Below are 14,133 nucleotides of genomic sequence, written 5' to 3' on the forward strand. Positions count from 1 at the left end.
ATCTCTGAGGTATGCTGGTACAAAGTTATTCATTGCCAAGAGTAAGAAACTGAAAACAACCAGAGTTTAGCATTAAATGAGTAGCTGAATAAACTTGCAATACATCCACAGAGCAAATATACAGATATAAAAAAGCTCTCCAACTTCGTGAAAAGTTTTCAATCTATACTATCGAAGGGAAAAGGAAAAGTATAGATCAGTGTGTATATGTTACATTTTAAATAAGGTGGTAATAAGCATACATACTTTTGCTTGTATCTGTATTGAAAATGTTAAAAAGATATAAACAAGAAATTAAAAAAAAATGCTTATCTATAGTGGGCAAGGGGAAATGGAGTGAATAAAGATGGCATGAGCCCTAGCTGGTTTGGCTCAGTAGGTAGAGTGTCGGCCTGTGGACTAAAGGGTCCTGGATTTGATTCCGGCCAAGAGCACATGCCCAGGTTGTGGGCTCCATCCTCCCCCTAGTAGAGGGCATGCAAGAAGCAGCCAATCGATTCTCTCAGATCATTGATGTTTCTATCTCTCTATCTCTCTCCCTTCGTCTCTGAAATCAATTAAAAATAAACATAAAAATTTTTTTAAAAGATGGCATGAAAACATGACATAACAGAATAAAAGAATAAAAGTTTTTATGTCATTCTAATTTTGGAATCATATATGTGTCAAATATTAAATTAATAATTTAAAAACTTAGACTTTACCTTTGCTACTTGAGGTCTTCCAAAACATGCAGCATAATGTAATGATGATGATCTTTGACCTCTATTAACATCAGCACCTCTTTCACAAAGAAATTCTACCTGTAAAATGATGAAGAATCATAAAGTTGCCTTATTAATATTTCTACCTTTGATTTAAAACATTAACTGTTATTTGTTAGCTTACCATTTCCTGAGTTCCAAAAGCTGAGGCCCAATTTAACAGAGTCTGACCCACATCATCCATAAAATTTACTTCAAAGGCTAGAAGTTTGAAGGGGAAAAAATAAATTTTTTAAAAGCCAACAAAATAATACTGAATTTTTCTAAAGTGGGAGCCATTTAAAGATTATTAATAATCACTAAATACAAAGCAAATTTTAAACATTTAGATCAACTATAACGTAGTTAATAATCAGCAAACATAAATTCTGCTAAGAAAAAGTATTCTAAAATTTTAAAAGCCACTTAAGATTTATAAGGATTTAACCCTTAAAAATAAACAAGACAAAAATGAAAAAAAAAATTAATACATAACACAACTCAATAGGGTACTAAACTAATGCCATACCTATGGAAAAGAAACAAATCCCCATTTTTAATAAATATAACATAGGCCCTCGCCAGGTACCTCAGTTGGTTAGTGTCGTGTTTGTTAATCTTATTGATTTTTAGAGAGAGAAGAAGGGAGAGAGAAACATTAATGTGAGTGAAACATTAATTGGCTGCATTGATTGGCTGTCTCCTGCACACACCCCACTGGGGATCCAGCCCAAAACCCGGGCATGTGCTCTGTCCAGAAGTCGAACCAGCAACCTTTCAGTGCCTGAGACGATGACCAACCAACTGAGCCATACTAGCCAAGGCTAGAGCAACATCTTGATGCACCAAGGTTGCGGTTTCAATCCCGGGTCAGGGAACATACAAGAAGAAACCAAGAATGCATAAATAAGTGCAACAACAAATCGATGTTCCTCTCTCTCTCTCTAAAAATTAATTTTTAAAAATGTTTTAAAAAGAACACAAAAGACAAGTCTGATGACCATGAAGCATCTTTCACCAATTTATATTTTATTCATAACTTCATGAAGCAATCTTTAAAAATTTACTATATATAGTAACTGACTTGTGCCAAATTCATTAACCTTGAGAATATAGCAGCCCTAAATTCAATCTGTAAGTCACCTTAGAATTGGCATGATCTAGTTCTGGCAATGATCTCATTCTGGCAATAAAACGGGTAAATTTCATTTACTCATTGAAGGAGCATTTACTAAGGTCTTACCACATACAAGACTGACATTTATATACATGGGGAGAAGAGAGATTATTGAAGGGTTCTGGCCATTATCTGGCACAATTGCTAAAAATACTGTCCAAAATCTAGAAACTAGAAAATGCCTATATAAGTCCTTATCTCAGTTTTCTTTTTATTTTTCAATCCTCACCTAAGGACATGTTTTATTGATTCTAGAGAGAGAAGAAGGGAGAGGGAGGGAGGAAGAGAGAAACATCGATCAGTTGCCTCCTGTAAGCATCTTGACCGGGGATTGAATCCAAAACCTAGCTATGTATCCTGACCAGGAATAAAATTAGCAACCTTTTGTTATATGGGATGACACTCAACCAACTGAGCACCCAGACAGGGCTTAGTTGTTTTTTTTATATGAGAAAAGATTTTCCAACCTCCTGTGTCAATTGCATCTATAAGGGCATCGGTATCTTTACTTCGAATACAGTCTATAAGCTGCCGATGTGAGCGCTCTCCTGAACTATCCAATCTCCGGAGTCCTGGGATTCTGCCTGTAGATCCAGCACTAGACTTTGGCAAAGCCTTTCGTCCTTCAAATAATAGCACCAAAAGAAGGTCAACCAAACGCATGGTATCAAGCACACATCTTTCATCACCCTGCAATGCACTCTCAATTGAATCTGGAAGCTCTGACCTCAGGAGATCCTAGAGAGAGAATAAGGAAAAAAGAGTTTAATATATTTACATTATATAAAAACACTTTTTCTGAAAGATTAAAAATATAATTCAAAAATATTCTTACATGTGTTACTACTGGAGAGCCTCTGCAAAGTGTTGAGAGCAGACTTACGATTGTGGATACCTGGTTACTCAATTTGGAATCTGCAGCTGTGGAAGGCGCACCTGTGGTGCTGCGACCTGGTTTGCAAGCTGATGATGGCCCTGATATGGTACCACCAGCAGCAGCCATTCTAGATAAGAGCTCTTCAGTTAATCCATGTTTGGCTAATGGAGCTGGGTCAACACCACGACGAGTGAATCGGTCAGCTAGTGATGCAAAACATCGCAGAGCTCCATCCGAAACCTAATGTGTAAAGAATATGCATATTGATAAAATTCAGTAGGCCCTGGAAGGGTAGCTCAATTGCTTAGAGCAGTGGTTCTCAACCTTCTGGCCCTTTAAATACAGTTCCTCATGTTGTGACCCAAACATAAAATTATTTTCGTTGCCACTTCATAACTGTAATGTTGCTACTGTTATGAATCATAATGTAAATATCTGATATGCAGGATGGTCTTAGGCGACCCCTGTGAAAGGGTCATTCGACTGCCAAAGGGGTCGCGACCCACAGGTTGAAAACTGCTGCAATACACTAAGGTTGCAGGTTCAATCCCAGTCAGTAAACATACAAGAAGTAACCAATTAATGAATAAATACATGGAACAGATGGATGTTTTGTTTTCTCTCCGCCCCCCCTGCAAATCAATCAACAAATAAAAAGTTTTAAATTCCCCTAAATAAATAGGGCTAATACTGCTTATTTCAATACTGATACTATAAGAAAGGCAGCTGTAGCAAAGAGATTAAGGCTTACAATCTGTCTAGAGTTTAATCCTGGCTTCACACTCTAACTATATGACATGAAAATGTTACTTAACTGCCCAAGGCCTCGGTGCCCTTATCTGTAAAATGGAAATAATAGTACCTATAATTCACTGTCTGAGCTTAATAATGACATATGTAAAGAACCTAGATGGACATCAAAAGCTCCATATTAACTAACATGATATAAAACTTTGCCAAGATAACTTATAAATATCAACTAAAAATTAACATCTGAATGTTAAAAAAACATTAAAAGTTAACTTTTAACTTCTCAAATATGTGAATTCAATGAAAGTTTACACATATAAGATTTTAAATACTGTGTTATTTTACTTCAGTGAGAACTATTTTAAGTCAACAAAATTGTGCTGAGTCAACAAATTAGAGTACAAGTGGTGTAGCTTTAAAAATTATATATTTCTAAAACATTTAAGTTTTAGAAATAAACACATTACCAGTTTTAAGAATTTTTTAAATTGATTTTTAGAGAGAGAGGAAGGGAGAGAAACATCAATGTAATAGTGGAGCATCGATCAGCTGCCTCCTACATGCCCCCTAGTGGTGATTGAGCCTGCAACCTGACGACACCCAACCAACTGAGCCACAATGCCACAATGGCCAGGGCAAACACATATTACTTTTAATTTAAAATGTTTCACTGCCAAAACAAAAAATGATTACTATATTGAGATATAAAGTGAGAGAAAGAGAAGATGGAACGACCTGTACAGTCCATCATAGTTATAAATAAGGGACACTATAAAATCACTTTTTAAAATCAAAGTACACAACAGTGATTTATTTACCTGGTGATCTTCATGTTTTAATAAACTAGACAGAGATTCCACACAAATTTCTAAAGAAGAATCTTGAGGTTCCATTTTGCCACAGAGTCTTGATACAACAGCCATGGCGGAGTGCAAGGTATCTTTATGAACTAGGTGTCCACTGTCACGAATGAAGGTAAGCACACAATTCAAACCACCAGCCTCGAAGACCGCTCCTGACTCACGAGTGCATATCAGTTCCAGCACCTATAGCAGTAAAACAAAATTAACAAAAAAATACATTAAGTTCAATTTTAATTACCTAGAATCACAGAAAATGAAAGGTACCCTCCCCATTTATTAGTAACCACATTTTCTAAAAGTAAAAAAAATTTGGTAGCCACATTTGAAATGTTTAATACTCATATGGCTACCATATTGGACAATGTAGGTTTAGGTAATGAAACCTACATGGCATGCTAAGAAACTATAAATAATTTACAAAAGTTTGTGAAGATTCTAAACATTAAAAAAAAAACCTTTTTTATTTTTGCTCAGCCAGTGTGCTCAGTTGGTTGAATGTCGTCCCATGCACCAGGAGGTTGCCAGTTTGATTCCCAGTCAGGGTACATGCCCAGGTTTCGGGCTCAATGCCCAGTAGGGGACATGCAGGAGGCAGCTGATTGATGTTTCTCTCTTATCTATATTTCCTTCTCTCTCTCCCTCTCCCTTTCTCTCTCTGAAATCAATAAAAACATATTTAAAATTTTTTTTTCAATAAATGCTAAGTATTACATTATTCATTATCCTCACTCCTACCCTGAATATCAGAAAATTAAAAATCAACTTTTACTTTCTAAATTATGTTCATGTGTAAGGTGTTCTGATAGAACTAAAGAATTAATAGGGTCTATAGGTCATACAGGAATATGAGAAATTTAGACTTTGTTCTGAAAGAAAAATGTTTTAAGCAGGGAAATAATATGATCAAAATTTCAATTAATAACTGAGAAACGGGATATGAGGAGAGTGTAGCAGTTGTAAAAATTCAAGCACTGATATTCAAAGAGGATAAAGGCTTCACTAAGGCACTAAGAGCAGGGGCAAACAAGAAAATAAACTAGAAAAGGACTTCATCATTACATGTGTGAAGTGGAAAAAAGGGTAAAACAAAAACTTCTGTCTTGAGTGTCTAGGTGAAAGTTAATGCCAATTATCAGAATAAGAGTTCACCTGTATGAAAGATAATGAATTCAGCTGGAACCATCCAACAGGCCTTTGAATATGAGGTCTAGAACTCAAGAGTGAGGTCAGGTATAGAGATAAAGATGTGAGGGGCATACATATATATGAATGGCACTAAAGCTGACAGATGAAACCGTCTAGGCAAAGTTTAGTTTTAAGAAGGTAAAATCAGTTCTTGGGAAATACTACCATTGAAGATCATCTATATACATAAAAGTGTAATATGCAAATCAACCAGACGGTGGAACGACTGGTCACTATGACGCGCACTGACCACCAGGGGACAGACGCTTACCGCAGGAGCTGCCCGCCAACCCCTTGGTCCCTCTCCCAAGCTGGCAGGCTCCGATCGCCTGATGGGGAATGGGGAACTGGGGGTGAGTGGCAGCGGATGCAGGCAGTGCCAGGCCAAGGTGGGTGCAAGCAGGCCACGATCACCTCGCCAGTCGCCCCACAAACAGAGGACAACTGGTGGCGGTGGCGGTGGCGGTGGCGGTGGCGGTGGCAGTGGGGGGTGGGGCCCGGCTGCGGGCAGCCAGGGAAGATCGGCCCTGATCACAGGCCAGGCCTAGGGACCCTATCTGTGCACAAATTTCGTGCACCAGACCTCTAGTGAATTAGTAAGAAAGAATACTCTGCAAAGGACAGAGAGAAAGGGAGAGTAGAATGTAACAGACTAGAAAGAGTTTGAAAACACAGGTCAGTGTATAAGGAGTAGAGTAAAACCCCAGCCCTGGAAAAAACATGAAGTGATGTGATAAAGAGAATAAGATGGGAGAAAAGCTCTAAACAGGAGAACGGATACCTCGTCCTCTGAGACTAGAAAAAGAAATAAATCTACAGCCACAAAGGCAGAAAGTCAAGACATTAACAATTATAAACAGCAGCTCTCAAAGTCTGAGAAAGACATGATTTTGAGGGATCATTGAAGTCAAAACTTTTTTCATAATAATACTATCATGATAATTGTCTTTTTCATTCTCATTCTCATGCTCTCAGGAGTATAAAGTGGACTTTTCCAGAAGTTACGTGAAGCAACCAACTAAATGCAGAAGTAGATATGAGGATCTGGCTCTCTTCTAGAAAGCCAGACATTTTTTAAAGGAACTTGCAAAAATAATTAACAATGTTACTCTTCTAATTTTCTGTTTGTTTGGGAAATAGTTATTTTCAAAAACGTAACACATGTTAGCATGTAATAAGTTTATTTTCAGATATATTAAAAAATACTTTAGGCCTCTTCCAGAGACCCAGCTTGCTGAGCGGCCACCACTGCCCCTGACGCCGCTGCAACCGCACCAGGTTCTGGCCTCAGCCACCTTCTGCCATCCAGTGCCCCTCCGTTCCCACCCCGGGACCCCGGCTCCTCGCCAGCCTCGGCCCGGCACCATGTCGGAGAAGAGCGTGGAGGCAGCGGCCGAGTTGAGCACCAAGGACTTGAAGGAGAAGAAAGAGAAGGTGGAGAAGGCGAGCCAGAAAGAGTGAAAGAAAGAAGTGGTGGAGGAGGAGGAGAATGGAGCTGAGGAGGAAGAAGAAATCGCTGAGGACAGAGAGGAGGATGAAGGAGAAGATGAGGAAGAAGATGACGACGACAAGGGGCCCACGCTGAAGAGGATGAAGCTGATCCCAAGCGGCAGAAGGCAGAAGAAAGAAAATGGGGCATCGGCATGAGCCCCCTGCCAATGGGCTGGGAAGGAGGCCCCTCAAGGCCTGGAGATGGGGGCAGGAACAGTTCACTGCAGCCACTCTTCACCTGACTCCTTGATCTAGCCCTGCATCAGAGCTGCCACCCTCTTCCTCCCCAGCCTTCTCACGTCCACCTTTCCAGACACTGCCCTTCCATTCTCACTTGCCATTGTTCCACCTCCTGACCTGTCCCATCTGAGCTCCCCAGCTGGTCCCCAATTGCCCCCTTTCCCTCTTTTTTCTCTCTTCCTCCCTCGCTCCCACCCCTCCTCCGATAGCTTCTCCTTCGGAACCTCTGCATCCTAACCTTCTGTCTTGCCCATCCCTAACCTGCCTGGTCCCTGGGTATCCTTCAGATCCCCTTCTCTTAGCACCAGGTCGGGGTAGAGCCAGGGTTGGGACCAAGCCCCACAGCTGCCCCCCCTCCTCCCCTTTTTGTATAATTTAATAAAGAAATGGTCACACTTCAAAAAAACATACTTTAAACTTATCAATTTCATTATTGAATATGGGAAATATAAATAGATTTAATCTCTATAAACAAAAGATCTTCAAGGGTCCTCAATAAGACTTGTAAAGGGGTCCTGAGACAAAAAGTTTGAAAACTGCTGACCTAGAACAAGAATCATAAAAAGAATAAGACAGGAATTATAAGAAGAGAATCATGTAAAATCCAAATGTGTTCACAAGTAGTTCCAATAAACTAGTGACCCAATACTGATGCTTTTATTATATTTTATTGACTTTTTACAGCGAGGAAGGGAGAGGGACTGAGAGTTAGAAACATTAATGAGAGAGACACTTCGATCAGCTGCCTCCTGAACACTCCCCACTGGGGATGTGCTCACAACCAAGGTACATGCCCTTGACTGGAAACGAACCCGGGGCCCCTCGGTCCGCAGGCCATTGCTCTCTCCACTGAGCCAAAACGGTCAGGGCGCAATACTGATGCTTTTAGAGTCCCAGAGTTTGTAATTAGCCCCACCAGGAATAGAACAGCCAATTCTAAAAGAATACAGCAAAATTGTTAAATCCATAGGCCCTAGAACCAGATTTTCTAATCTTCAAATGCGTGATCTTCAGATCTTGGCTCTGCCACTATGTGCATCATCCCCAGCTAGTCATTTAATCTCCGTATGCTTGATTTTTTTTTTTTCACCTCTAAAAGAGAAATTATATATGAGTGGCACCAACCACATATAAAATTGTCATTAAGATTAAATGAGTTGGGTAAAGCTGTACATCCGAAATTTATGTAATGTTATTAACTAATATTACCCCCCCCAAAAAATTTTCTTTAAACCAATTAAATGAATTAATACATATTAAGTATTTCATATGACACTGGCAATAGTGGTCAGTGTTATCTGTTGTGCTGGTGGTTTTTACTATTTTCCTACCAGGTGCAATATCATTTTGGCTGGGAACAGGGACAACCTATCAAAAGTATTAGCAGCTACCAGAACTGAAGAGCATTGAGGCAGCAAAGAAGAGCATTACCAGTGACCTGCAATTTTCCTTCAAAGATAAGATTTTTTTTTTAAATCCTCACCTGTGGATATTTTTTCCATTGATTTAAGAGAGAGTGGAAGAGAGGGAGAGGAAGAGAGAGAGAAACAATGATGGAAAGAGACACATCCACTGGTTGCCTCCTGCAACCAGGGATTGAACCTGCAATCAATGTGTGCCCTGGACTGAAAATCAAACCTGCAACCCTTCAGTGTAAGACCAATGCTCTAACCACTTAGAACACTAGCCAAAGATTTCTTTTCCCAAACCACATGGAATCTCCTTTGATCCACAAGGTCTGTGATTTCCACTGTTCTCAACCACTCTCAATAAAATAAGACTGATAATGGAGGAAAGAATTTTATTTCATTAGCAAAATATATTTTTTATTCTTTAAGTGATCTTCAAATGGGCCAATAAAGAATTAAGACTTACCTTTACACATTGTTCAGCTAAGTCTCTGCTAGTCCTGTTGTTAAGTTCTACCACAACCAAACGATTACAAAGTGCTTTTATAGCTCCATCTACCCCAACAATTCTTCGGGTGCATTCTGCAGATACATCCAGGTAGTATGTTATGGCACGGGCTGTTACCTCCAACACATTGTCTGGAGCACTTTCGTCAAGAAAAATTTTGCAGAGGGCTGGTAAGAAAGTGCGAGGAGGACATCTGCAGTAAAAGAAATCATATTATACCTAGAATTCGTAAATAATTAACATTAAAATCATATTAAGTAATAGATAAAACTATAAAACATATCATGTTCATATTGGATCGCATGTGTATTAGGTAATATTTCTCACATTGATTTTAATCTCCTAGCAATATTCACATGCTAATTTCATCATTGCTGAAAATATCAAGGTATAAACAATTTAAAGTAGCAGCATTAACTTGAATCCATGTTTAAAAAATTCCTATTCAATACTCAGCTGGAACATCAACTGCTCTGTAAAACCCTCCCTAACCTATCCAAATAGTTGTGGTACTTTCATGTTCCTCAAACCTCATAAAAACAGTGCCCACACTGTTTAATGTATCAATTTATTTATTTACATTAAGAGTTTCTGAAGGCCAGGGACATTCTTCAATTCATATTTTATGGGAACAAATGTTGATTTGGGGTTTAACAGACCAGGTTAAAACACAGAACAACAGCTATGTAACCTTTCTGGTCCTGTTTCCTTATTCATAAAACAAAGATAATATCACCTCGCTGGTGTGTCTTAGTGATTGAGCGTCCACCCATGAGCAAAGAGGTCATTAGTTTGATTCCCAGTCAGGGCACATGCCCAGGAGAGAGCATGCAAGAGGCAACAGATCGATGATGTTTCTCTCTTATCGAAGTTTCTATCTCCCTATCCCTCTCCCTTCCTCTCTCTCTAAAAAGCAAAAACATAATTTAAAAAAAAAAAGATAAGATCTTATCAATCCCTACTTTATATGGATATTATAAAGATTAAATGAAATTATATACATTAAACACTTAGCAAAGTACCTTGTCACAATGTTAAAATAATTAATTTTAGCTACCCTTCCCTCCTATGAACAGTCTAACACAGTGATGGCGAACCTATGACATTTTTTTGGTTGATTTTTCTTTGTTAAATGGCATTTAAATATATAAAATAAATATCAAAAATATAAATCTTTCTTTTACTATGGTTGCAAATATCAAAAAATTTCTATATGTGACACGGCACCAGAGTTAAGTTAGGGTTTTTCAAAATGCTGACACGCAGAGCTCAAAAGGTTCGCCATCACTGGTCTAACACATGCTATTATAAACCTGAGTAACACAGTTTTATCAAAGCAGAATTTTTAAGTTATCAATAATATCCCCTATATTTTCATCAACATTTAAAATATAAAAGACCATAATTTACATTTAGTAGAAATCTTAGTATATGACATCAAATACATTATTCTAACTCTCTGCATATGGGCTACAAGTAACACAAAACAGTGTTCTCCATGTTTTGGTGAAATTATTTTCCTTCAATTCTTAATGTGTGCATATCTTTAGCAACTTTTTAAAACTATCTGTATGAACTTCAAGCAGCTCTACCCTTTAATATATATCTTTGCACAACTGCACCAGTGTTTATGAAGGAAAGATTCTCAGAAGTGTTTCTGTGTGTACATTTTTAGTCTGACAGATACTATCAAACTTCGGAAGCTATACTAATGCATAATCCCACCAGGAGCATTTAGAGCAGCGGTTCTCAACCTGTGGGTCGCGACCCCTTTGGGGGTCAAACGACCCTTTCACAGGGGTCGCCTAAGACCATCGGAAAACACATATATAATTACATATTGTTTCTGTGATTAATCACTATGCTTTAATTATGTTCAATTTGAAACAATGAAATTGGGGGTCACCACAACATGACGAACTGTATTAAAGGTCACGGCATTAGGAAGGTTGAGAACCACTGATTTAGAGTATTTATCTCAGCACTCCTAGGCCACTTAGAAAGGTATTACCATTAAATTTTTGCTAAATTGATAATTATTTAACTTTATTCCATAAAATTTGGCTGACTATGACAGGATTAACAAACTTTACAATTAAATACACAATAGTAAATCCCCCACCAAGAAAATAAAGAAGAATCTAACATTGTATACACGTACACACAAATGCACATGCACACACACAAAAAGACTTCAAGATCTAAAAAGTGTCCAATTGAAATAGCAAAAGTTGTCCCAGCCAGCATGACTCAGTGGTTGAGCGTCGACCGATGGACCAGGAGATCACCGTCCAATTCCTGGTCAGGCCATATGCCTGGGTTGTAGGCTTGATCCCTAGTGTTTGGCATGCAGGAAACAGCCCATCAGTGATACTCTCTCATCATTGATATTTCTCTCTCTCTCTCCCTCTTCCCTCCTCTCCGAAATAAATATATATTAAAATAGCAAAAGTAAAAAATAAATACCAAAGTAAATTCAATCAATCATTTTATTTCTGTATGTTTGGTACAGACTTTATTTCTGTATGAACATGTACTTGAGGCAGATACAAAACATAAAACTACCATTCTGGGCACATATAAACATCATTTTTAAATGTTCATTCAGATTTCTCTTAAAAGATAAAAATCAAAAGTTATTAACCTATTCATTCATGCTTGCAAGGAATAAAACCTTGTAAAATTATTTTCAATTAGATTTTCCTATACTCAACGCTAAAGTTCAAAACAGTAAAAAGCCACAAGGTCCTCTACCAAAAACAGTACCATTTATATTAGTTAAAAGAAGGTAATCTTATACAAACATATTTGGCTAAAATTCTAAAAATAATTAAATATTATTTCAAACAGATAAAGGAAACTTTGATTTTTCCCTTATTTATATGTTATTTTGAAGGCAACAATTCAAAAAATACGTTATCAGGCAATAATGTATATACAAAGGTGCTCATTGTGATATAACCTACAGATCTAATAATAAAGGCATAACTAAGTATATGACACGTACATGATTACACAGGTTTTTAAAATCTGCTTACTGCCCTAACCGGTTTGGCTCAGTGGATGGAGTATCGGCCTGCGGACTCAAGGGTCCCAGGTTCGATTCCAGTCAAGGGCATGTATCTTGGTTGCGGTCATATACCCAATGGGGGTTATGCAGGAGGCAGCTGATCAATGTTTCTCTCTCATCAGTGTTTCTAACTCTCTATCCTTCTCCCCTCCTCTCTGTAAAAAATCAATAAAATATATATATTTTTAAAAAAAAACTGCTTACTAAGGACTTGCTATGATACAAATATACTTTAACTAGGGGCCCAGTGCACGAAATTCATGCACTGGGTGTGTGTGTGGGGGGGGAGTGTCCCTCAGCTCAGCCTGCCCCCTCTCACATACTGGGAGCCCTCAGGCGTTGACCCCCATCACCTTCCAATCGCAGGATCGACCCCTTGCCCAGCCTGACGCCTCTGACAGAGGCGTCAGGCCTGGGCAGGGGACCCTCATTTCCCCCATCACTGGTTCTGCCCCCAGCCCAGGCCTGATGCCTCTGGCCCAGGCATCAGGCGTGGGCAGGAGACCCCCAGACCCCTCCGATTGCTGGCTCTGCCCCTTGCCCAGGCCTGATGCCTCAGCCAGAGGCGTAGACCCCCATCACCCTCTGATCACCTGATCGGCCCCTAGCCCAGGCCTGACGCCTCCGCCAGAGTTGTCAGGCTTGGACAGGGGACCCCCATCTCCCCCCGATCACTGGCTCTTTTCTTTTCTAGTTTTGGGACTTGGGATAGGCCAAGTCCCAAAGCCATCTAGTAGGAGCACAAACAAAAAACTGAAAAGGACCAAGAAAAGGGGCCTCTGTAAACCAGAGGATGAGAGGACAAATTCCTGGGAGTTTTTTTCTTCCCAGCCTGGCCCCAAGCCAGCCCCAAGTGTAAGCCCCAGAGAAAACTTACTGGCACATGCACAGTCCAGTGGAGGTGCCACAGCATATAAGGCCCAGGAAGACTGAGTACTAAGAAAAGGAACCCATGCCCTAGCGGTGTTGCTCAGTTGGTTGGGCGTCGTCCAGTGCACTGAAAGGTTACTGGTTCAATTCCCGGTCAGGGCACATGCCTGGACTGTGGGTGCCATCCCTGGTAGGGGGTGTGCAGGAGGCAGCCAATCAATGTTATGCTCTCACATCAATCTTTCTCTCTCCCTCTCCCTTCTCTCTCTAAAATTCAATAATCTTTTACAAAACAAAAATATAAAGAAAAGAAACACCTGTGGGTCAAAAAAAACGAGAGGAATCCTATCATTTTCTTCTCTTTTCTTTCATTACTTTCACCTCCAGGGCAGTCCCAGTCCCAGAAATTGTATGACAGCACAGAGGAAAGAAGGGAAGACGGTGAAGAGAAAATGTTGCTAAAATCCAAGAGAGCCCCAGCTTTTTGGCTAGAACACTAGGTAAAAAAGGTTTCTGGAAGCCAAATGATAAGGGAAAACTTGGGGAGGAAAAAGCTACAAAAAAGATCCCTGACACAAGTCCCAAGCTCACCTCTCAGCTGCACACACGTAGAAAAGAGCTAATGACGTTAACAACAGAACTATGACATAATCTACCACCCAAGTCCCAGACTAAACTCTAAGTGACACATGCAGAATAGACCCAAACATCCTAACAAAGGATTCTGAAACCAATGACATTCAAACCACCTATCACCCACAGAGGGCAAGACAGAACTTGCAGTCTAATCTACCCAGGTTGACTGCATGCCACAACAAAAATCAACATACTCTAGAGAATTTTTATAAAATCCAGAGTCTCACAATATAATATTCTAAATGTCTAGGATAAAATCCAAAATATCTTAAGATACAATGAATCAGTACAATGTGATCTGTCCAACTCAAAAA

The 14,133-nt window shown here is 39.3% G+C and overlaps 1 protein-coding gene across 11 annotated transcripts in view; it reads right to left on the bottom strand.

Annotated features, from left to right (window-relative positions):
* Positions 1-14,133, bottom strand: part of HECTD1 (HECT domain E3 ubiquitin protein ligase 1) — a 92,082-nt gene that overhangs the window by 61,694 nt on the left and 16,255 nt on the right. For all 11 annotated transcript variants that reach the window (XM_059709755.1, XM_059709840.1, XM_059709829.1 and 8 more), the window contains exons 3-8: positions 9,202-9,436; positions 4,366-4,593; positions 2,756-3,037; positions 2,388-2,658; positions 889-965; positions 705-803 (exon numbers count right to left, since the gene is read on the bottom strand). In XM_059709755.1, the coding sequence (XP_059565738.1) occupies positions 705-803; positions 889-965; positions 2,388-2,658; positions 2,756-3,037; positions 4,366-4,593; positions 9,202-9,436 (1,192 nt within the window). The remainder of the gene's footprint in view (positions 1-704; positions 804-888; positions 966-2,387; positions 2,659-2,755; positions 3,038-4,365; positions 4,594-9,201; positions 9,437-14,133) is intronic.

Source organism: Myotis daubentonii, chromosome 1 (assembly GCF_963259705.1).
Source record: "Myotis daubentonii chromosome 1, mMyoDau2.1, whole genome shotgun sequence".
Classification (NCBI taxonomy): Eukaryota; Metazoa; Chordata; class Mammalia; order Chiroptera; family Vespertilionidae; genus Myotis; species Myotis daubentonii.